A 22,381-nucleotide genomic window follows, 5' to 3' on the forward strand; every position below is an offset into this window, starting at 1 on the left:
TCTTTCTATTCCGCTCGAGATGGTTGAAGCCTTCAGGGGCTGAGAGCCGGTGATCCGGCCAAGCCACTAGGCGATCACGTGTCTCGTATAGATTCACAACAGTATTTATCTAGAAAAGCCACAACAGGGCTGAATATCTTTTGGCCTTCAGCAGCTCTAGTAACAGCCGCGGTAGTTGACTTCAGCAAGGCAGCCTGTAGAGGATCATCTGGTGGAGAATAGGGTCTTGCCATTGCAATGACACCGCGACGCGTCGTGACGCGCGTCGGATACTGCCCGAGCAGCGTCAACGGGGGTTGATAGATGTCCAATAAGCAGTAGATGTAGCAATATACTTAGATCTGATCTAAGCACCGTGCTTAGAATGGAAAGACCTAACAAAAAGTCCTGTATTGGTTTCTGAAGCTATTGGGGTGCGGTAAGGATTTTACCGCAGCGGGTGGCATGTGACCACACTTGCTATTATATCAACCGCAGGAGCTGTAAGGTGCGCGTAATATATATAGCCTAAGGCATGCAATACTGTTTTGATACTATTCTCCTGAAAGAACCTTAGTAATCTTCAATATGCAGGTTTGTGCTCAATTTATACCAAATTTATGTGCCTTAGTACTCTAAACCTACGCCTTATAAAAATGTGCCTTCTATATCTGTTGTGATTTCAGGGAAAGATAGCATTAAAAGGAGACAAGACGTAAATTGTGCAGTATCTTGCCTGGATAGATACAGGAAGAAGGAGAGATTCTCAGCGCACGCTTGCCAAGGCGCTAGCTACACACCAGCTATACACCATGTCTTCAACAATATCTTTGGGTGTTAGTTTTGATCCCATTCTCTTTCCTTTTGTGATGTCGAAATGCCTTATCGCACAACTTATGTACAATACTATATACATAAGCCTTTCAAGGCGCAAATTGCACGCATAACTGTTCTATGAACAAGAAGCGAACCGACTCGAACTCTGATTATTGCGGTATATTGGCAAATAGAACAAGGAAAAGTAAATTGGAGGTATTGGACCCTGTCTTTTCTTCTATTGCTGCCTAAAATTCTTATCTAGGCTCATGTAAAGTTCTCGAGTGCTATTTTTATCTACTTCGGTATAAGCAGCCAGCGACAGAGCCCTATTTCGTGACACTGACAGCTGTTTTAGGGTGACTGGTATTATATGCTCGCTCGTATATTCCTAATAGTGCGAAAGGCAAAACCATAAATCCGACGAGCACGGGCACGCCTAGTCTAAATTTCGGGAGGCTGCGTTTGGTTTAAGAAATAGCTTTTCATAAACACAAAGGTGTATCTGTGACACCGAAACTTTGAATACATGAGACGCAATTGCCGAGTCGACACTTTTTGCTAATCCCTTATTGCCCGCTAACTGCTCTATATCTAATACACATGGTAAAACATTACCGGCGCGTAAGATCAAGGTGATTGCGGGTGGCGAGCGGCCGCGAAGTATCTAGCCGCTACTGGTAACTCCGAAGGAAACAAATTATCGCACCGATTATTCTTCCAATAGGAGAACATACCCTTGCAAGCAAGGTGCGGCCATGGCCTGCCCCACTACTACTAAGCAAAGACCAGAAAGTAAAACCTTAGCAGGGACCTTGAACCTTCATCGCTTGTATCCTCCACCAAAAGGGTCTTTATGGTTGATACATTGCTATACATAGAATCTTTGATGCTTACCAGCATTTTATTACTGCTAGTACTTTTTAGTTACAATTCCCTTCTCGTTCGTCTTACTTTCATTAGAGGGGTGAAAGGCTGTCTTGCCCTCTAGCTGCTGGTCGGCAGTTAATGTACTGAGCCGAGCGAAGATACTTCTTTTGACTAGTGTAGAGCGGCCCATCCAGTCGCTTGCCGGTCCATAGGTAATAATACGGATATTCAGCCTAGATCCCTCCATACCGTTAGATTATTTTCTTGACATTCCATCGCGTCTTGTATTTAGTCTTTAGTTTCGTCAGCTTTAAGCCTTACCTCAACTGCCTTCTAGGATAAATGGTTCTTTTCACACACCTGGGAGCTCATCATCCTCAGCACTTAGGGGCCCGTTTTTCCCAGTAAAGCATACAGGGTGTATCTCTTCTTCATCCTTCCCCAGGTGATCAGGCTTGCTAGGTGCCTGGATCCAAAGTTTCCGATTAGGTCATATCAGCGCCCCGTGTTATCCTGGGAAAAGGATGGGCCAACAACATAATGACGATGTGATTCGGAGGTACGTACAACAATCTCTACAGAGACTGGGTGGACTTTTATGTCCGATGTCATTTGATTTTGCACGCTGGAGTTGTACGGTATCAAATGTGGCCCCTATTGCGACCCGTCTTGTTACCTGAGACTCGGCAATTAAGCATGCTTAACCCTGTTTCCCTCGGCTAGTAGGCTAACTTCATAATCGACGTAGGAAATTGGTGATTATAGGAGATGGTGCTTGTGGGAAATCAAGTCTTCTGAGTGTCTTCACCCTGGGCTACTTCCCAACTGTAAGTACCACCTTTATTGTATTCCTACTTATAAAGGCCGCAAAGGATACACAGTCTGACGGATAGCTTGTTGGTAGCATTATGTCTGTAACTATACATATTCCATACCATGGCTGCTGCCTAGTGCATGGCCTGACTGATGCGTGTGTTAACCAGGTCCCAACAATCTTCGAAAATTATGTAACGGATTGTATAGTTGATGGCCATTCGGTGCAATTAGCACTGTGGGATACGGCCGGTCAAGAAGATTATGAGCGGCTGCGTCCATTGACATATTCGAAGGCACATGTGATTCTGATTGGATTCTCGCTGGATACACCGGATTCTTTGAAGAACGTGAAAAATAAAGTTTGTTGTCTCATCACCCCTGACCCCAGCTGGCGTGCCGGCTCTGGCTTGCTGACTTTAAACGTAGTGGATTGATGAGGCCAACGAACGGTGCCCAGGTGTGCCAATAATCCTGGTTGGCCTGAAGAAAGATCTCCGGGCAGGCCCGCTTACAAACGAAGAGACGGAGAAAGAGCCGCTAAAGTACGTGACGCCGAAGGAAGGAAGCAATATGTCGATACAAGTTGGGGCCAGGAAGTATCTTGAGTGCTCGTCCTTGACAGGAGAGGGTGTTGACCATGTCTTTGAAGCCGCCACTCGCGCTGCTCTTCTCACACTCGATAGGCGGGAAAGCTCATGCTGCATTGTGCTATGACGAAACACTCATGTCTTCTGCTATATATATCAAGTGTTGGAATTCGAGATGCCGGTCTGCGAGCAGTAATTTAGCTCTGCCTATCCTAACAATGCCGTGTCTCTATGCAAGTTATAAAAACACAGATAACATGAAACCTACATAAATCTCCACTGAGGATAGTCGTCGGCTTCGTCTACGTCACAAAAGCCTCCTTGAAGTGGTTTTACACAGAGCCGACTCCAGTGCCATCTAGTATGCGGCTTGGTGGTTTAAGACCTGTTGAGTAGGGGATGATTTGCTTAGCTCTCTGTTTTCTTTCAGCTAACTGATAGTGGTATTGATCAATTCGTACGTGGTAAGCATCCGAGCATTTAGGAGGCTCAGTTGCACTTCCCGGTTTTTCCTCAAGTTGACATGGACCACCTGTAGCATTAATATCTTTGGATAGGTTATTTCCTTGCCTTCAATCCCTTATCCTGTCGATTCCTTCCACCCACCGTGGGTATTGTTGGTCAGATACTTGGTATGTTCCTCCACACGCACCGCACTTTTCTTGGGTTTCTGTACATTCGCGTTTTTGGTGTGGCTTAGCAGACTTTTCGTGCATCGTTTGGCTTCGTAGCGCGCTTGAAATTGTCCATCGCTCTGACAATTGCGGCGTTGCATTGGTTGCTGTATATAGCGGTACTCGGATGTAAATGAGATATCTCCGGATATCTGAACAAACTTATGATAGAACAGCCTGGTCATGTCACTTTCCTGAGAGAGGAATGTTACCATTGATACATGAGCGTTTGGCCCGCTGAGCCAATGGATCCTTCTTGTTTCTGCATTGTTTTCTCTTTAAAGATGTTGTAGAAGCCTCTCTCATACCACTTTCTTTACTAATTACATCTGTATTTCGTACGCTGTTGATCTTGATAGGGAACCATGGTTCACCATTTAGTCTCGCCCCTTCAAAGGCTTCAAGCTATTCCTAGTGTTCCATACTTGGTGGACATCATCTTGACTAGCGAGATATAGTTTGGCATTTGAAGGGTGCCTATAAACATTTTGCTTCATCGCGAATGAGACTTGAAATGGAGAATTTGAACGCAATTACTATAGTGTATTTACTGCTTCCGAACGTATGAAAGCCGCTTTTGACAAGTAGAGGAATTACACGTATTCTATATTGCTACTTTCCAATCTGGATTACATCGCGCATGTTCCCTCCTTTAATCTCAGTGCAGGTCTTATATTAAATACACTTTGATTATACTTCTATCGCTCGCCTTGCTTAGCTGTGCCATCTGTAGGCAGACATCAATACAGGCGGCCCGCCCGGCCTGAGGTCTGGCTATGTGGAGTGTGGGGTGGAGCGCAGACTAACTCAATATGAGCCTCCAGAAATGAGAAACTAGTGCAGGATGATTCTTACCACTAGCGCCACGGAGGCTTCGCCGGAAGATAAACTTTTTACTAGAAACTGTGGTACAGCTCCGAAGGCCGAATCGCTCTCGGCATTCGCGCCATCCTTTCTTTTACGGCCCCGAACTTCTTTCCCTTTTCTACTTACGCCAACATAATTTCCCTACCCTTCGGCTAACCCGCATACTCGCCATCACTTTATCGCCCATAGAGCAGAACGAAGACCGGGTTTCCGAGGCGAAGACCTGCAAATCCTGCGATCAATATAGGAGACGGAAACTCCGCCTCATCGGTATGTTGTCCACCCACTCCGTATCAGGGTAATGATCCCGGAGGTAATGGTCGCCAATGTTTTAGTGCCACCCGGACAACGGCTCCAATGCACTCACTGTATTGTAAGCTTTTAATCATTCGAATATATCATATCGGCCACCAATCTCTAACTCGGCACTCTATGGCTCATCTAATAATACCTGCCATTTTACCCAAACCAAGTGTATTCCCCAGGCGACGCGGAAGATAAGGAAAGATGGCGTGGAAGGTACACGTAAGTATACGCAACAAGGAAACCTTATTGCAAGTAACGGTCAAGATCCTAAACCCGCATTTATATAGGTGTGACGCCCAGTCAGCAACACTTACCGCTCTTAGAGCCCGCAAGCGGGCGAATTTGCAGCCAACTAACCGTCCCACCGGTGATACTGGACCAGATGTTGGAAAAGCAGGGTCGTAGTGGGTTGTTTCGGGATATCTTTGCCTTGCTGAGGGTCAGTTGCGACGTCTCATCGTCGATCTGAACCTGACCAAGCACGGTCCCTAGGTGCACGACCATGACGGTAATGTCATGTCCTATAAAACAAACCCATCTTCTGACAGTTCGTTGCATATCAATCATGAGTTGTAGCCTAGCCTATTTTCTGAGAGTCGAATCCACTCCTTGTCTGAGTGACTAGGGAACAACCGGCTCAATGAGCTGGTTGAGACTAAAATCAGTCATCCGATCGCGGGTTCTCACCAAAGGCCCATCTTCGATGTCGCTCATTATGTTAAGAAAGCCGTCTGACATCGAGCAAATCCCACTAGACAAGGTCAGGCTATATATCAACTGTAAGTGAAATCCTTGACAGAGAGGAGAAGTAGGAGGTAGAATATATCTTAGTAGAAAAGTATAACCAAGATAGGGAAATGCTATACCTAGTCCAATAGACAGGATATATACCTGCAGATGGTAGACTAATTGGCCACTATTTCCGCAGTATCCCTTTTGGTAAACCCTAACCACAGCCTATGGCCAATCTCAAAGATATGGAATACGGTATCTCCAGCCGTGTGCAGACGGAATGGTCCAATACCAAAGTGAGTTGAGGGCTTTCAATGCTGAATCATCTCCTAAACAGATCGGCAGACAGCTATAAAAGGCTAGTTAATATCTCGATCAATCCAGTCATCTTCCACTACAACCTCAACTGTTTAATTTCAGTCGAACTAACCATACGGATGCAGTTCAGCATTGCCCTTGCCACCACCGCTGCCGCCAGCACTACTTTCAGCATGGTTGCTGTCCACTCTAGCAGCGAAATCCAGTACGCCAGTTTCAACGCTGCCAAGAGCAGTATCTACGCCAGTCTCTCCAAACAGGGAGCCAGCTGCGCCCGCCCTAAGGCAAGACTATGTTGGAATCGTTGCGCACGTTGTTGAGACATCCGACCCCAACGGCTGCCTTTACACAGAATAAAAGACATGGCTGTTGCTGGCATATGGCTGGTCGCTTGATGGTAGATTTATTGAACTGAAATGAAGAGTCTAGCAGGGTAGTAGTCAGGTTGCTTAGATTGAGTCTAGAGTTCATTTGATGTATGCTAGTGTTATTACCTGTGGCTACTCTCGTTAAATTAGTCACGGGCCCTTAAAATTAAAGGTTACATACGTCCAGTGAACTACTTTCAAGTTATATATAGGTTGAGAAAGGATAAGATGTCCCTAGTAGAACTTACTCTCTGTTGTATGGGCAATCCTCTTGTCTGCCTGGCTTTCGGCTCTTGATAATCCGTGAGAGACTGTAACAGGTTTTCCCGTCTTTTTGAGTTCTTGATTAAAGTTGTGAATACTATACTTACTGCTTTACTGATTTATCCCTCCTGTCCTAACTCTATCTATTATAACCCTGAAGCTTCCATTGCAGGACCGATTGTCAGTATGGTAGATAATACATCGTCTACCAATACTCAAGAACAACAAAGCCCACCGCTTAGAGAGCTCAAAAGCCCAACCGACCTACCCCAGCTGAGAAGCGAAGGCAAAATCCTTACACCTCAAGAACTAAAAGAAATAAATGCTCGTCTCAAAGCGCCTGAAGAAAGGGCTGAACTAGAAGACAGAGTGTGTGCTCTCAAGATTACGAACAGTCACGGGTACAAGGACAAAAAAGCTTAGCAAGCAACGCTGACGAGCCTTTACCACCTCTGATTACTTTTATTCTAGCACCAATTGATTGATTGATTGATTCATACACGCATCTGTCAGCCCTAACGGCCGATAAACTCATCTAAGAAGTTGGAGACACAGTCTACATACTAAAAACTTAATAATAACTCAACCATGCTTGATTAACCATAAGCATTACTTAATATGAAATCTTTGTGTATCTAACGAGAATGGTCTATTTCTAGCGATATTATTTAAACAGAAAGTATTAACTTAGTACCCCCAGTGATGAAAAAAAGGAATTTAGCTGTATTGTTATGGAAGAGAGAAACATGATTGGTGCAAGATAGTTGTCGATTGGTGAGTGCGGGTAGCAGTGGGAAGACATGAAATACCGCTGGTTAATGAGGTTGAAAATAGGATGGGTAGTCAGTTACGTGTCGCTACAAGGCAGTCACACGTAGGCCCAATCATCTGGACATATCTGTATACTACCAAAGCAAACATAAGTACTGTAGGGAAGTTGATAATATAAATTAGACCAGGAGAAAAGAACTACAACAACAAGCTATATACTAATATCTGCTACCTATCATAGAAACAGGGCCCCAAGATGAATAACAAGGCCTTGTATATTATAGTAAAAGCGCGTCGAAAGCAGTAGCGGTTTGGTGAGGTTATACAAACCTAACCAATAAAAGGTTGAAGGAAGTGCTAGTGAAAACAGGTAGGCCAGCAATGCAAGACGAAGCGAATAAAACAAAAGGGAGGGAACAAAAATATATAAGCCGGATAGTTATATTCTACAAAAGCAGGCCGACTATGATAACAACCAAGTCCAAGAAGGGAATGTCCTAAACCGCAATCAGAGGGGCGCGTGGAGAGCGTGGAGGGAAAGGCATGGCAAGATTTTGGTGAGGTTGTTGCGTAGCATGCGCTCAAAGAAAATAAAAGAATGGAGATTTACTTGGCGGTCTTGCATGAGTCCCAATATGCCTGCCTGGTATACCAAGAGCCCCTGTACAGATCAAACACGAAGTTTTCCATGGCTCACTCTAGGTTACCGGACCCAGAGTCCCCAAGTCCCTCACGCTCACGTTTACCAAACAGACATGTGAGCAGATCCACTGCTCGAGAAGCCCTCGGTAGAAAGAATCTGGTAGTCGTGAGCACCTAGCTTCATTCCATGAGAAGCCCAAGCATTGAAGTGGTTGGCAGTGGTAACGGTTCCATCCGAGCGTTTGTTGCGGCGGATAGACCAGTACTGCATAAAGGTGGTCTTGCCAGCAATAGAGGGTTGGTTAACCTGCTGGTGGGTGTAGATATCATAGACTGATCCATCACTAGTAAAAGATCCCTTATAGGTCATGCTAGGGCCGGGATTGTAGGTTCCGTAGTTCTCCAAGATATAGTATTCGACAAGTGGGCCCTTAGTCCAGCCATACACGGCAAGATAGGCATTTCCAGAGGGTCTGAAATCTCCAGCAAAGTGGATGTTGCTAATTAAATGTCAATAATTTGTTAGAGCGCTAGGTGAATAGATCTTACCGGGCACTGCCAGTCCTCCAGCCCTTGCCAGATGTGAAATCGCCGCAGTTCTCCCAAGACACACTGTATTCACCATTCTTTTCATTGTTATACTGGACAGTACCACCATTATTAGTCCAGAAGGAGAAGTAATAGCCATTGTTTTCTCCAGTCTGGCTTGTAGTGATAGCTCGCTTGGTCACGTTGATATCAGTGGGAGCTGCGAAGGCGCTTGTGAGAGCACAAGCGGCCAAGAAGAGACCTGAGAAGGTAACCATATTGAAGAAATAACTGAGTAACTTTAAAGGAGTGACTGAGTAACTTTAAGGAATGACTGTAGTTAGAAAAGAGTCTCTCTATGGGAAAAGTGACCCTTTTATAGTATTGTCTGATGCAAGTGGGGTGCCCGTTCCTGCAGTATCACAAATTCTAGATATCTTTCTTTAATTTTAAGTATTATTAAAAGAACCCATATTTCCCTGAACCCAATCTCACCAAGTTAACCCCGTTTGGGCCTAGCATGGTAGTGCTGGGAGCATTGTTAGTGATACAATCAGGAAAATAATCCAATAAGAAACAGTGACATGTTTTCACTAGCAGTTTACATAGTTAATGCTCAGACTGTTTATTATGGGCGGTCTACAGGGCACAAGGCTTCCGAGCATTATTTAGAATCTCCAAGAAATGCATGCATTGCTATCATGTGCGGGAGACATTCTATTTTACGACAGTCATGTTATGGTTAGAGGAGTGGGCAAGGCGTTCATGGAAGGAAAATGGAAATCCTTCCTTTGATACCCTTCACTCAATGTTCACCCGGCGATTTAATTTATTTCAAACCGCCCGGTTCCATAGCGCCAGGCAACGACTTTTTCCTTCCAATTTCCAGTCTACGCTCATCAAGTGCACCGGTGTGGGAATGATTTCCATTTATCCGGCTAGGCCAAAGCTATCACCAAGTATAGTAAAAGAAGGCGAGCCGGCTAGTCATCTCAGACAAATGTGAATACAGACACATGCATCACTTGGAATGTGGGGGAGCTCTTGGCGGTTGTAGGTATTGGGCACGTTCAAAGCACGGGGCAATATATGTTTTGCCTTATACAAAATATGTCGGTTGGCTCAGGCAAAACAAATTTGATTTCTGCTAAAGTCTCCAAAACGAGCAGACGCATATTTCCACTCGGTGTCTGACCCCAGCAACGCCTTAGTCTCCCCAGTATCGAATCAGCTTCCGGTAAGCTTAGTGATGGTGAGCGCGAATATTTGGTAACCGAAAGACCCCTAAGGTGCCCCAATTTCCACGTCTTTCGGGAAAATGTTCGTGCTTGGCTTGAATTTTACTCTTAGACACTGCTTGTATTTATATTCTCCATCTTGAAGTGTAAATATGTTTATTGTGTCGTGCAGGGCAAAAGTTTATTTTTCTATAAACCAAGGTTTGCTTCTCTAGATAGGAGTAAACTACTAAAACAAGAGAATATATCTACTAGAGCATGCCCCTTTATATTACAGTACTTGTTTATTTTCTCTTCAATACCTTCTTCCTATAGACAGATTTTGTCGGACCGAGCAGAAGAAAATTGATACATTATCCTCCAATAAAGTTATATCATTTTACATGTTTTCCGCATGTTTTCTGCTGCCATGACTATTATTCACTTTTCTCTGATCAATTTTCTAAAAAGAGCGAAATTTTCTAGGATCATACGGTTGATTAGGCGAGGTTTTTAGCGCAAACTTAGCTTGCGATATGGGCCCCGGCTACCGAGCCTGATCAGTGTTCAATGTGGGTATTGTTTATTTCACGGTTGTTAACATTTTACGTGGTAGAACCTTGTATATGCAAAGCAGGTGGTGTTAGTTGAACTACAGGCCAGTCGAACCTGGAACTATCCATTTGCGTCTCTCGATTAATAGCATGTTATTCGACCCTGGACTGAATAAAAGAAAAGGAAATAGAGGGATGAAACGGTTAAAATCGTACAGCTTTATCCGGGATCTGTTTTTTTTTTTTGGCTAAATAGAGGAGGTCATCGCCTATTGAAACAAGGCTTGATTCCTGAGTTATACTACTTCCAGTAAAGAGTGGGCTGTTGCTTTGCGGCAGGATTTCCAGGATTCAGTACCGTGGTACGGCGGACTGAGGTGGCCAAATGGCTAAAACTAGATTTCTTTATATTGCCGGCAGAATTAAATGACTAACTCACCCCCTGGATCTAGGCTATCTCAAGTGGCTTGCTTAGTTTCACCTTCTGGCTACTAGTCCTAGGCTTAGGTGCCATACACAGGGTCCGTATGGTTAGATATGCTGGTGCTGGCGCATATAAACATAACTGAAAAAATTACTTCAAAGAATAATCGGGTTCTGTATTATCTCTCCCTTCTCTGGGCCTAAGTTAATTGAATTCCCAGTATTCTCTTTAACTGGATCTAAGTTAATTGGAGCTTCTAGCAGTGTCCCTGGCTAATCACTCCCATTACCTGGTACAGGCGCAGGTAGACTCCGTCTATTATCTTGCCACAGCTTATCATGTACAGAGTACTGACTGGCTCAGTCAGGCTATCTACAGTTAGCACATGCTCTGCTAAAGACACCTGGCACATAATAATATTCAGGAAATAGATATCTACTCTATACAGTGCAGCAACATGTACAAGGCTCAGCCAACTTTATTCTATATAACTGAATAAGTAAAGTATTAATATAAGAGAACCGGTGTTACTTTATTTACTGTGGTATTATACTGCCGTGTACAAAAGTTATAGATATATCATTATATACTAATAACGTATTTCACCACCGAGTCGGCCACACCACCGAGTCGGCCACCGTTTACCAATTCCTGCCCGCGGGCTAAATATGAGGGCCTTTATCAACCAAACAATTGCATTTCTAAATGAAAACTAATTACTAAGTGGATTAGGATATCTAACCCTAGTATGCCCTTGAATATGACAATTAGAACACGTTGGGGGGGCTCGTACGCGCGGCCCAACTGCAGAAAGTGCAGGATCTATAGAAAGTGTATCTTGAGCTTTATCAACCTCATTCTCGCGCTGGAATTGCTCTAGGCTATCCTGAACAGCTATCCCCTCTGCAATAGCTAGCTGTCTAGTAGATTACTTTTGCTTTTAGCCATTCTATTTATTATTAGCGCAATGTTTGTGTATTTCTTCCTGTACAAGAATAAGCTCATTAAGTGTTAATTCATGACCTTTAATAATCTTATCTAATCACTTTTCTAGTGAAGATGAAGGGCTTTGATTATAGTTCCTGAGTAGTTTTCTTGCTACAGATGCTTGCTTCTCCAGCTGCCTAGTAGTATAAGACGTTTTAGGTGCTGAATTAGTTGACTGACTGCCTGGTAGTGTAGGGGTCTTTAGTTGGATGTCTAACTTGCTAAACACTCTATCAGGATCAAATGGAACAAGACCAGTGCCTGTAAAGCTATTCTGAATATTCTCTGCTATAAAAGCACTTTTGTGAGCCTCTGTAAAGATCTTTAAGAAATCAAGCTTATTAATATGATTGATTCCAAGACATGCTCTCTACTCTACTAAGCTTCTATATATACCTTTTAAAGAGCGAAAACAGCCTATATCTAAAGGCTGGAGCTTATTAGAAGAATGTGCAGGCATGTAGATAGGAATAATATTATTCTCACTGCATATCTGATCAAATTGAGGTATAAGATGGCTACTATAGCTATCAAGAACCAGAAGGCGGTATTTCCCAGTTGTACGGCTAGTAGTAGCAGGAATAAAGAGATTTTTAAGCCAGCGAAGGCCTATCTCATTAGTAGTCCATCCATTAGGACTAACTTCAATTCTGCTATTAGGTAGGAGCTTTGTATCTTGATACCAACCTTCTATATGGATCTTTCCTTTAAAGATAATACATAGTGGAAGTACCCAACCAGTAGAGTTGATATGTTTGATTGAAGTAATCCATTCCTGATTGCCTGGCTGCACAAGAAGTGCTTTTCTATAGTAATCAGCTCTAGTAACTACTTGTGCAGTAGCTACTAGGCCCATAGTAAAGCTAGTTTTATCAAAATTATAGATATCTTCCTGCGCGATCCCATATTGTATTATAGTGACTTATACGCGGTCAAACCACTCTCTAATAGCTTTAGGATCTTTGCATTTAGCATGTTAATAATTATAGTGTTGACTATAGCGGGTTTTTAGTTTATCTTGTTGTTTAATAAAGCTAGATACCCAGTTCTTTCTGATAGTGTGAGTAGATATAGTACCGCGTGCAGCAAGAAGAATATTGGCTATTTCTTGTATATAGGACAGCCGGGGAAGTGTTCCACGTCGATCTAGCAATAGAATCCATTGAATAAGTGAATCCTTTTTATTTTAGGTTAATTTATGGCTGTTGGTGCGTGTTTCTACGCGTGAAGTGATTCCATTAAGTTGTTATTAGGGTTATCCAGCACCGATTTTCACCAGTTTTTAGGGTTTGGGGTCCCAGCCCCCCGTCCGCATTAGGAAAGCGCAAACGGGCACCGTGGGAGGACGAGGCCGAGGTCAGCCGGCCATGCGGTTCCGGGGGGTGCAGACCTGGCCATCCGGGCCATCCAGCGGGGGGAGAGCCCCGTTGTTGCGGTGATGCCCACCGGTGGGGGGAAGAGCATGTTGTTCATGGTGCCCGCATTCGCCGGCCCCGGGGGCACCACCATCGTCGTGGTCCCGTTGGTTGCATTACGGGCCGATATGGCTAGGCGATGCCAGGAGCTGGGCATATCATGCGTGCCATGGGAGAGTCGGCGGCCCCCCGATGCCGCATCCATTGTGTTGGTGACCCCCGAATCCGCGGTGAGCCCCGATTTCCAGACGTATTTGAACCGGCTGCGGTGGACCCGGCGGTTTGACCGGATCTTGATCGATGAATGTCATGTGGTGTTGAATCCACAGCGTGATTTCCGGCCCCAGATGGCCCAGCTGGGCGGGTTGGTCCTGGCCCGCACCCAGATGGTATGGTTGACCACCACGTTGCTCCCGAGCATGGAGGAGGAATTATGCCGGCGGATGAAGCATCACTGGGCTGCTGTGACCATATACCGGGCCCGGACCAGCCGGCCGAACGTGGCATACCAGGTGTGGCGGCCGCCGATCGCCGCGGTCGGCCGGGAGCCATCTAACGCCTGGTTTTGATTAAGCCTGCAAGAATAATGATATTACCGCTATCTGTATGCCTGCTCATTCTTCTCATCTCTTACAGCCACTAGATGTTGGTTGTTTTGGCCCTTTGAAGCGTGCTTATGGAGGAAAAAGATGCGCTTATGAAACAACCATATTGATAAGTTTGATTTCCTTAGAGCATATCCAACAGCTCATCTAGAGGTTTTTAAGCCTCTAAATATCCAAAATAGCTTTGCGGCAGCTGGAATCTACCCACTTGAGCCAAAGAGGGTCCTTGAAAAGCTGAATATCCATGTATCAACCCCTACCCCTCCTCCAAGCCGTGCAAGTCAATCAAGCAGCTCATCATGGCTTGCTACATCTCATACATTTCAGCAAGCAAGCATCTTCTGTCAAGAAGCTTCTAAATCAACCATCTCAAAGCCCTTTGACGCCTTCAAAATTGGCTATACAGCAGCTTATCAAGGGTTGTAAGATGGCTACGCACAGTGCAGCCCTACTGATGGAAAACCATGATCTATGTGCAGCCAATGAGAAGGAAAAGCAGAAAAGGAAGCGATCTAGACGTCAGATAACTCCTAATGGACGACTCTGTGTACAGGAGGCAATAGAGATCTCATCCAGGCGAGAGATGAGCACGGGAATCAGGTTCGGGGGTCATCTGTCAATTCCGCGCGTTTACTAGAACCCCTAAAACGCGCTCCACCAAGGTGTTCCAATTGCTTTATTGTAGGGCATACCAGAGTTAGATGCCCTACACGTAATACTAGCGAGGTGTATTGGGAAAATATATTGTTTTGGTTGGTTTGGGTAGCTTCAAAAGTACGAACGCGTTGAAATTGGATGGGAGATGGCAACTCGGGTCGGGAATTACGTTATATACTTTGGCTAGTTAATTATCTGCTTATAGATCCTGATCTGTTGTGATCTCAGGGGAAAGATGGGCAGGATGAGGCTGTATCAGCTACACGTACGTAGCCTACTGAGGACCGGATGCCATTCCAATAGATACTCAATTCTATGGACGACTATATCAACTATCTTGACTGCTTCTTCTTCCTCTATCACTGATGGGTAAAAAGCCTTCAGGGGTTGGGAGCCGGCGATCCGGCCAAGCCACTAGGATCACGTGGTCTCGTATAGATTCATAACATGATCAAAGTAGAAGCATCATAAAGGCATCATCATCCGCTTGCGGACCCTACTTAAACTAAGCGCATCATTCATCACCTGTGGCGGCCTTACGGTATCTCGATGACTTTATAACTCAGTGTCTTATATATAATTGTTTTGCAGGCAATAAATAAGAACCCTTACTTCTCACTTACAAGAGAGAACTCTATTAGTCGCCTTAACAGCCTCAAGATGCTTTGAGGCTGTAAGTTCTGTGCACTGGTAAATCCCAGTTTAATAGCTACACTTCTAGGGGTTTTCTTATTAATGACGTTACTAGACCTAGTACCTCTAATTACTCTTCTCTCCTGCTACTTATTTATCGGGACGCAACGTATCCGTTATATAAGCTAAACTAGCTACTCTTTATCTTCTAATCCACATTAAGTCCTTTGGATTAAGAGCTTCTGTGAACCTGTTCCAGAGATACACTTAGTGGAATGCGAACAAGCGTCTGATGGACACTAAGTGTTCTTTTTATGATGGGTACTGCTGACGTATATGATTATATTATTTGCGGGTGAGTTTGAAACCCTCAAAATGGACAGCAACGTCACTGATTCTACCAGAGGAGGCACCACCGGTTGTGTCGTCGCGGGTCGGTTGGCGGAGGATCCCAACGTCCGGATTCTGGTTATTGAAGCAGGTCAGCATAACAAGGATCTGGAAAATGTGCATATGACGGGAGGGTAAGTCACCAATTCCTTGGGTTGTGTCATCCTAACAGTAGCAGATGGTCGAATAATTTCGACTCGGAGACGGACTGGAACATCGTCACGCCGTCGATGAAGGGGATCGATAATCGACAGGTTAAGCTAAGTCGTGGGCGGTTTTTAGGTGGTTGCTCAGGCTGCAATGGCACTCTGTGCGTTCGAGGCAGTCCACAGGACTATGACGACTGGGGTCTTGAAGGATGGAGTGGGAAGGAGGTGTTCGCGGCTATGAGAAAGGTTTACAGGCCTACTCTGCATCGTGTAGTCCACAGTAACTGATCCTTAACAGTCAGAGACCTTCCATCCGGGGGACTGGCACCAAGGCGATGTAAACAGTCACGGATACTCGGGTCCCTTACATACCGAACCGCATAATCTGGCGCCCATCGCTAACCTGTTCTTGGATTCCTTCGTCTCGCAGGGCCTTCCGCTATACCATGATATGTTCAGCACGGGGGAGGTACCTCATGGATGTGGCCATGTTGCGCGGACGGTGTATAAAGGGATCCGGTCGACGTCTGCCGATTTCATAACCAAGGAGTACCATCGGGAAAATATCACCATCCTCACTGATACTACTGTCGATCGCGTAATTCTCGAGCAGCGTGCCGATGGTTTACGGGCGATAGGCGCAGTAGGTGTGTCCTCGGACGGCACGTCTCGGACCTTCAATGCAAAGAGGGAGGTGATTGTCTCAGGAGGCGCCTACTGCAGTCCGGCTATTCTTATGCGGTCTGGTATAGGAGCACGTCAGGAGCTCAATAACCGTGGGATTCCATGCGACGTTGACTTACCAGGTGTGGGAAAGAACCTGATGGATCATCTGGTATGTCATACCTTGGAGTTATCGTGAGCATGCTAATGCGACTAGATCGTGTTTATGTTCTACGAGACCGAAAAGCCCGGATTAACAACAGACCATCATGTCTACCACGACGACAACTTCAACAAGTCCTATGCGCAATGGAAGGAAAATAAGTCCGGTTTCTTGTCTACTTTCCCCTTCGGCTCCTGCGCCTTCGCGCGACTCGAGGACCGGCTTAAAAACGAACCCTTGTGGAAGAACGCCCCGCGAGAACCCGGACGAGATCCGATGGGCTTGACGCCCAAACAACCGAACGTTGAATTCATCAGCACAGAATGCTACGGCGGGCCGAAGCACTTCGACCAGTTCCCGATCAACCACCAGTACGCTTTCTCGATAGTCGCAGAACTTTTTGCCCCGAAGTCTCGCGGGACTGTGACATTAAGGTCGAAAAATCCCATGGAGAACCCGGTCGTAGACTGCAATTATCTGGCCGACCCTATGGACCTGCTGATTCTCTCAGAGGCGTGTCGATTTGGCAACGAGATTGTGATGCAGGGCGAGGGCACGAAGGGCATTGTGAAAGGGTCATGGCCTCCGAATCTGTCGCATCATACGTACAAGACGCGCGAGGAATGGGTCCCCTACGTCAAGCAGAATGCCACAACCTGTAAGTTCGGTCTTTGTTGACAGGGATAATGTACTGATGACAACAGGTTACCATGCATCTGGGACGTGTGCAATGGGAAACAACGACAACCCTATGGCGGTTCTGGACAACAAACTCCGCGTCAAAAGGGTTGCAGGTCTGCGGGTAGCAGACACGAGTGTGATGCCAGTGCTTTGCGGCGGACATACGCAGATGGTGGCGTACGGGATTGGGGAGCGCTGTGCAGATTTTATCAAGGAAACATGGACAGGAAGTAAAAGCGAGTGTATGAGCAGGGAGGATAGGCAGGGGAGGCTTTTCACCCGGGCACGTCCCTAGGAGGCTGTGTTGCCAGAATTGTGATATCTATGCTTTACTGTACGTTCATAGTAGGCAGAGATGCCTTGCTGTGAAGGCTGAGAAGGCCCACTGTCCTCGACACGTCGACCAGGAAACTGTCTGACGGTTGTTGAATGGACAGGTCTCATCGCAGGCCCTGACCGACTCAACCTGTTGATTCAGTACCATTTTGTGGATCAAGGAGAGTAAAAATTGTCGAATTGAATAGTTACAAGAAAATACTCGGGTATCTTCTCAGCAAACACATTGTCCTTCGAATTTCGTAGGTGCTCTCTTTTGAAGGCTGGGCATTTCTCAGCTCTGGAAATTCTCTATCGGCCCTACTTTAGTATTGTTTCTTTATTGTACGCGGCATTCCTCGCGCTAACAGAGGGGAAATTTCACAAAGCACGATATTCACTCTGCCACCCGAGTAAGACGAGATCTCGATCAACATACAATTGCCCGGGCAAGATGGAATGACTATGGATCAGATTATCAGCAAACGCCCGCCGTTATCCCCGTTACTCTTAACCGCATCAGCCTTCCGACTACAGATATGATGGTTTGCGCTTGCTAGGATATCGCACAACGGTATGTAGCTGTAGAGCTTTGAATGGGTATGGGTCCGGTGGCGGAACGAGAGTCAATCCAGCAGCTAGCGCGTGACGGAATATGCCAGCCAGAATTACTGTTTTCGATAAGGGATTGCCGAATTCTATGGCATTCAGATTTGAACAGTCAGATTACAAGAAATATACTACATACGATTCAACTCGCCGATTAGAATCTGATTTGTTTGTATGACTTCCGATTTCGCTTTTCCCGTCTATATTGTCTAGTATGAGATTGCTAATTACAGCTCAGAGAGCCGCAGGTAGTAGGGGAATAGCGTGCTACGGCGCCGCAGGTGGCAGGAGCAGAGGACTGGGTTTCTATTGAACGATCTACTACCATACACAGAGGTTGATCACTGGTTTCTGAAGCTATTGGGGTGCGGTAAGGATTTTACCGCAGGCGCTGTAAGGTGCACGCAACACCTTGCCCCGCTGAATATGAAAGAAGTCGCTGCTTTTGAATTATTGCAGAGATCTGATCAAGATTTGAAAAGGCTGCGTGTATTTGAGCAGCATATCAGCGAAGGCAAGTTTAGTCAATACAACCGGTATCATTGGAAATCAACATTTCCAAAAGGGGAAGTGATAAGGCGTTGTTAAGTAGCCATCACAGAGACTGACATCAGTACCTTTTAGGGAGGGATCTGGGAGAGGGGAGAGGAATGCTGAGGAGTCGGGCTCAGGGTCGGAGCTGAAGAGGGCAGAAATGACGAAGGGATATGGCACCCTTAACTTCGAGATCACTAATCTCCATAACTTTGAGGTTACTAATCTCCATCACTCCGAGATCACTAATCTCCACAACTTCGAGATTACTAATCTCCATAACTTCGACATCACTAATTGTGGTTTTTTGGGGCCATCTGGCGGAGGATACGACTGCTACTCGCAACCGAACAAGCCAACCCCCCAACAAAAAACCTTCAAAGTGGGGAGATGCGGACGCAGGTGCAGGCTTTCGCTTGCTCTCATTGGGTGCTTGCATGGGCTTAATTAGCGGTCGCTTCGAATGAAAGTCAAACAGGCCAGGTTATATCGAAAAGTGGTTTGAGATACTTCGGCCGTTCTTAACCGATCGTTGAGTTGCGAGCCCGGAGTCCTCAACAAATCGTTCGGAGCTTTGGAATGGTTTAAAATCGCTGGAGTCCCCCAATATGAAGTCACAGAATCAGTCAGATATAGCATTATCTTCTCCTACTTCTACGAATCTTGAGATTTACGACGCAGTAGTAACCCGCCTGCGACGAATCATACAGCACACTTCATACAGCACGATGGGCTCTACCTCACCACCCCGCGAGAGCAGCAAGCTCTTCTCGCCACTCCGTCTCGGAACAATGAATCTCGAACATCGGGTCATCATGTCGCCAATGACGCGCCTGCGCTGTCCTGGTAGTGTGCCGACTCCGCTCGTCACTGAGTATTATACTCAGAGGGCGACGAAGGGAGGGCTGCTTATCACTGAAGGCATGCACCCGAGTTTGATGGTTTGTCATTCCCACTGTCCCGAACGTGTAATCCAATTAGGAAACATCGTCTTGCGATAGATAGGGAAGCATGAAGGCTGATAGTGGCGCAGGCTGGAGGGTTCTACGGCGTACCAGGCATGTTTGCGCCTGAGCATGTGAGGGCTGTATGTGCAGATCCCCAGCTACTCCCTCTATTTCTCGGGAGGATTTTACCATGAGTCATGTCTGTTGATAGAACTCCCGGGATCGTACTTCAGCTTTTCGTTGTTTAAGGAGATCCGTGCTAATTATGCTGTAGTGGAAGAAGGTGACGGATGCTGTGCATGCCAAGGGTGCATTCATGGCGTGTCAATTGTGGCATGTGAGTTCCACCCAGTGATTATCTCAAGCTTCAGATGCTGATCTGAGATTGCATCAGGTTGGGCGATTTGCAGTCTCGTTCTCGCTCGGCGACCGCCAGCCATTGAGCTCTTCCGCAACCAACATTGGATATTTCAACAGAAACACGCGCGGAGGCGTCAAATATCCTCATGAGACAGCCAAGCCGATGACATTGCAGGATATCAAGGACACAGTTGATGACCATGTGCATGCTGCGAAATGCGCGATCGAGGCCGGGTTTGATTGTGTCGAGATTGTAGGTAACGGTCTCCCTGTGGAAAATAGGATCGGAAGCTGATGAACGAAGGCGTCAGGCAATGGATATCTGCTCGACCAATTCCTCAATACTAACACCAACCTTCGTACCGATGATTACGGAGGCAACAAAGAGAACCGAGCTCGGCTCACGCTCGAAATCCTCGATGCGGTAATCGCCGCTATCGGGGCATCCAGGGTATCAATCCGAATGAGCCCATGGGGCACAGTTTGGTTGCCATTAGATACGGATCCTATAGCGAACTTCCGGTATGCGCTGAGCGAAGTGGAGAAGCGAGGAGTCGCATATGTATGCCTTACTCAGCCGCGAGCCGATCTTCTACTCGAAGAGAAGACTAAGATAAAAAATATCTACGCAGCTATCAACGAAGGGAAAGTGGCTGCTACGATCGAGGATGTCCATCTCAGGCACTTCTTGGAGGTGCTGAAGACAACACCGGTATTGGTAAACGGGAATTATAATGGCGAGAATTGCTTCGAAGAGGTAGAAAAAGGTGAGGTAGATGCGATTACGTTTGGGAGGTGGTTTATCAGTAACCCGGATCTGGTGGAGAAGCTTAGGCTACGGAAGAGACTGACCAAGTGGAATATGGAGACGGTTTATGCTGGTATGGTTGAGGCTGGGCGTGAGAGTGAGGGGTATACAGATTATCCTTTTGGAGAAGTTGAAGAAGAGGAGACAGCGAAATGAAAGGTTGCTGTCCATCGCTTCTCTGCTTGGATGGTGAAATTAAGTAGAAGGTTGGACTTACGTAATTTGAAGTGACATAGTTTCTATAAATTTCCTTGAGTCAAGGGACATGTTTTGCTCGGCCCTATTATCTCTCCTGCTGTATTGAAAGGAAGTTATATAGAGTGATATAGTATTGTCAGACATAAGACAATGGCCTATGTCCAAAAGCCTCAGCTACCTGTAGAGCGGCGGCAGCACATAGAACCCTTAAGAGAGCCCATGCCCCAGCTTTTGTCACCTGCGAGTCAAGGATATGTTGGATATCCTGCCTGAAATGATCTTGTCCTTGATTATCAACTGCCTGCTGCCTGACATGCGTACTGTGCGGTCCTACTGTATTCTACGTCGAAGAATTTCAAGAATATAGGGTAGCACTTCAGCCAAAGCTTGATGGGCTAGTGCAGCTGAGCAAGCAATTCCAAGGGAAGGACTAAATGAAGTACTTCAAGTGACTATATATGGTAGGTCTTCCCCACTTGGACCATCATTGTCGTCTCCTCTACTATGATCACAAAAGATTCTAAAATTGGATAATGCAGTGGGGATTCTGGTGACAGTTATTTGATAGATCTTGGTGGTTCTTATTTTCATGCAAGTCATGGTTTGGTTTGCTTAGTTTAGATGCGGTATTATGATGTTCTTTATGTTGTTAGACAAAACTGTGAACAAGCACACAAGACAGGCGGGCACTAGAACAGACTTCTATGCAGCCAGAATACTGAATAGCATGATTACCATTATATCACATTCTTTTGATTCCATTACACTTTTATGAGAGTTTTCTTTCCTTCATTTTATACCTTATTACTCGAACGCAGCATTGCAATCCGCCACTGGTTACCCACTCCTCTCTGTCTTTTGCTTCCCGTTCATCGTCGGTCTGATGCGTGGGGTTTGACGATCATGCCGGCAGCTTCACTGTTGGTAGATCTCTATCTAGATGCTCTATTCCTGCATTTCTCTCTCATGCTTCGACCTGCCTGTGTTGATCAGGCTGCCTTGAGCTTTCCTACTTTAATATGTATGGCCATTATCAAAGTTACTGCAGGTCGAGGCGCTAGTTCTGGAACACCTACCTACTTTTATTCTGTTGTGATCTCAGGGGAAAGATGGGCAGGATGATGCTGTATCAGCTACACGTACGTAGCCTACTGAGGACCGGATGCCATTCCGATAGATACTCAATTCTATGGACGACTGTATCAACTATCTTGAGCGCTTCTTCTGCTCTCTCAACTACTAATAGGTAAAGCCTTCAGGGGGATTGGATTGGATTGGATACTATTTAACGTCACTCGGCGGTTCACGCGGCAACGTGATCCGCGGCCTCCCTAGGGGCAACTGGACATGCTACCTAAACAGAAATCTCACTAGGAACTAGCTAAATACATGCTTAAAGCAACAAATCTGAACAATATATGTTGGATAAGGGTAGAAGAAGTGCCTGGCACTATCCTGGCCTGGTCTTCTAGAGATGGGAACCTGCTTCAGCTATCTATAGATAGAAGGGGATGCTGTCTGTCTCTATATAGAT

The 22,381-nt window shown here is 45.8% G+C and overlaps 6 protein-coding genes across 6 annotated transcripts; 5 read left to right on the forward strand and 1 right to left on the reverse strand.

Moving 5' to 3' along the window:
• Window positions 1-1,936: 1,936 nt before the first annotated feature.
• Window positions 1,937-3,201, forward strand: BDW43DRAFT_287869 (P-loop containing nucleoside triphosphate hydrolase protein). Its single transcript, XM_032043203.1, has 5 exons — window positions 1,937-2,224; window positions 2,414-2,492; window positions 2,570-2,575; window positions 2,649-2,840; window positions 2,908-3,201. The coding sequence occupies exons 1-5, from the start codon at window positions 2,190-2,192 to the stop codon at window positions 3,193-3,195; spliced, it is 600 nt and encodes a 199-aa protein (XP_031896392.1). The 5' UTR covers window positions 1,937-2,189; the 3' UTR covers window positions 3,196-3,201.
• A 2,673-nt stretch (window positions 3,202-5,874) lies between these two features.
• Window positions 5,875-6,285, forward strand: BDW43DRAFT_314756 (uncharacterized protein; the record flags this gene model as incomplete). The annotated part of the gene is made up of 2 exons (XM_032047893.1): window positions 5,875-5,943; window positions 6,091-6,285. The coding sequence occupies 2 exons, from the start codon at window positions 5,875-5,877 to the stop codon at window positions 6,283-6,285; spliced, it is 264 nt and encodes an 87-aa protein (XP_031896393.1).
• A 1,339-nt stretch (window positions 6,286-7,624) lies between these two features.
• BDW43DRAFT_186690 (glycoside hydrolase family 11 protein) lies at window positions 7,625-8,856 on the reverse strand. The gene is made up of 2 exons (XM_032038957.1): window positions 8,560-8,856; window positions 7,625-8,510 (listed from the first exon to the last, which is right to left on the reverse strand). Exons 1-2 carry the CDS (start codon window positions 8,814-8,816, stop codon window positions 8,111-8,113), a joined length of 657 nt encoding a protein of 218 aa, XP_031896394.1. The 5' UTR covers window positions 8,817-8,856; the 3' UTR covers window positions 7,625-8,110.
• A 4,302-nt stretch (window positions 8,857-13,158) lies between these two features.
• Window positions 13,159-13,952, forward strand: BDW43DRAFT_302987 (P-loop containing nucleoside triphosphate hydrolase protein; the record flags this gene model as incomplete). Its single annotated transcript, XM_032045348.1, has 2 exons — window positions 13,159-13,524; window positions 13,923-13,952. 2 exons carry the CDS (start codon window positions 13,159-13,161, stop codon window positions 13,950-13,952), a joined length of 396 nt encoding a protein of 131 aa, XP_031896395.1.
• Window positions 13,953-14,898: 946 nt separating this feature from the next.
• BDW43DRAFT_287888 (GMC family oxidoreductase) lies at window positions 14,899-17,583 on the forward strand. Its single transcript, XM_032043204.1, has 7 exons — window positions 14,899-15,087; window positions 15,146-15,385; window positions 15,435-15,554; window positions 15,599-15,815; window positions 15,868-16,404; window positions 16,450-17,053; window positions 17,100-17,583. Exons 2-7 carry the CDS (start codon window positions 15,345-15,347, stop codon window positions 17,369-17,371), a joined length of 1,791 nt encoding a protein of 596 aa, XP_031896396.1. The 5' UTR covers window positions 14,899-15,087; window positions 15,146-15,344; the 3' UTR covers window positions 17,372-17,583.
• Window positions 17,584-19,262: 1,679 nt separating this feature from the next.
• Window positions 19,263-20,805, forward strand: BDW43DRAFT_302989 (alkene reductase; the record flags this gene model as incomplete). Its single annotated transcript, XM_032045349.1, has 5 exons — window positions 19,263-19,475; window positions 19,568-19,621; window positions 19,756-19,818; window positions 19,876-20,094; window positions 20,146-20,805. 5 exons carry the CDS (start codon window positions 19,263-19,265, stop codon window positions 20,803-20,805), a joined length of 1,209 nt encoding a protein of 402 aa, XP_031896397.1.
• Window positions 20,806-22,381: the final 1,576 nt, after the last annotated feature.

Source organism: Aspergillus alliaceus, assembly GCF_009176365.1.
Source record: "Aspergillus alliaceus strain CBS 536.65 unplaced genomic scaffold BDW43scaffold_51, whole genome shotgun sequence".
NCBI classification, from domain to species: Eukaryota; Fungi; Ascomycota; class Eurotiomycetes; order Eurotiales; family Aspergillaceae; genus Aspergillus; species Aspergillus alliaceus.

What these genes read in the sequence shown, in the direction of transcription:
- BDW43DRAFT_287869 (XM_032043203.1), top strand. Translation starts at nt 2,190, where the DNA reads ATGGGCCAACAACATAATGACGATGTGATTCGGAG. An exon ending in AATGACGATGTGATTCGGAG is followed by an intron (nt 2,225 to 2,413) that starts GTACGTACAACA and finishes TAATCGACGTAG; the next exon opens with GAAATTGGTGATTATAGGAG. An exon ending in TGAAGAACGTGAAAAATAAA is followed by an intron (nt 2,841 to 2,907) that starts GTTTGTTGTCTC and finishes CTTTAAACGTAG; the next exon opens with TGGATTGATGAGGCCAACGA.
- BDW43DRAFT_186690 (XM_032038957.1), bottom strand. Translation starts at nt 8,816, where the DNA reads ATGGTTACCTTCTCAGGTCTCTTCTTGGCCGCTTGTGCTCTCACAAGC. An exon ending in TGGAGGACTGGCAGTGCCCG is followed by an intron (nt 8,511 to 8,559) that starts GTAAGATCTATT and finishes ACATTTAATTAG; the next exon opens with CAACATCCACTTTGCTGGAG.
- BDW43DRAFT_287888 (XM_032043204.1), top strand. Translation starts at nt 15,345, where the DNA reads ATGATGGGTACTGCTGACGTATATGATTATATTATTTGCGG. An exon ending in TGTTCGCGGCTATGAGAAAG is followed by an intron (nt 15,816 to 15,867) that starts GTTTACAGGCCT and finishes GATCCTTAACAG; the next exon opens with TCAGAGACCTTCCATCCGGG. An exon ending in AGAACCTGATGGATCATCTG is followed by an intron (nt 16,405 to 16,449) that starts GTATGTCATACC and finishes TAATGCGACTAG; the next exon opens with ATCGTGTTTATGTTCTACGA.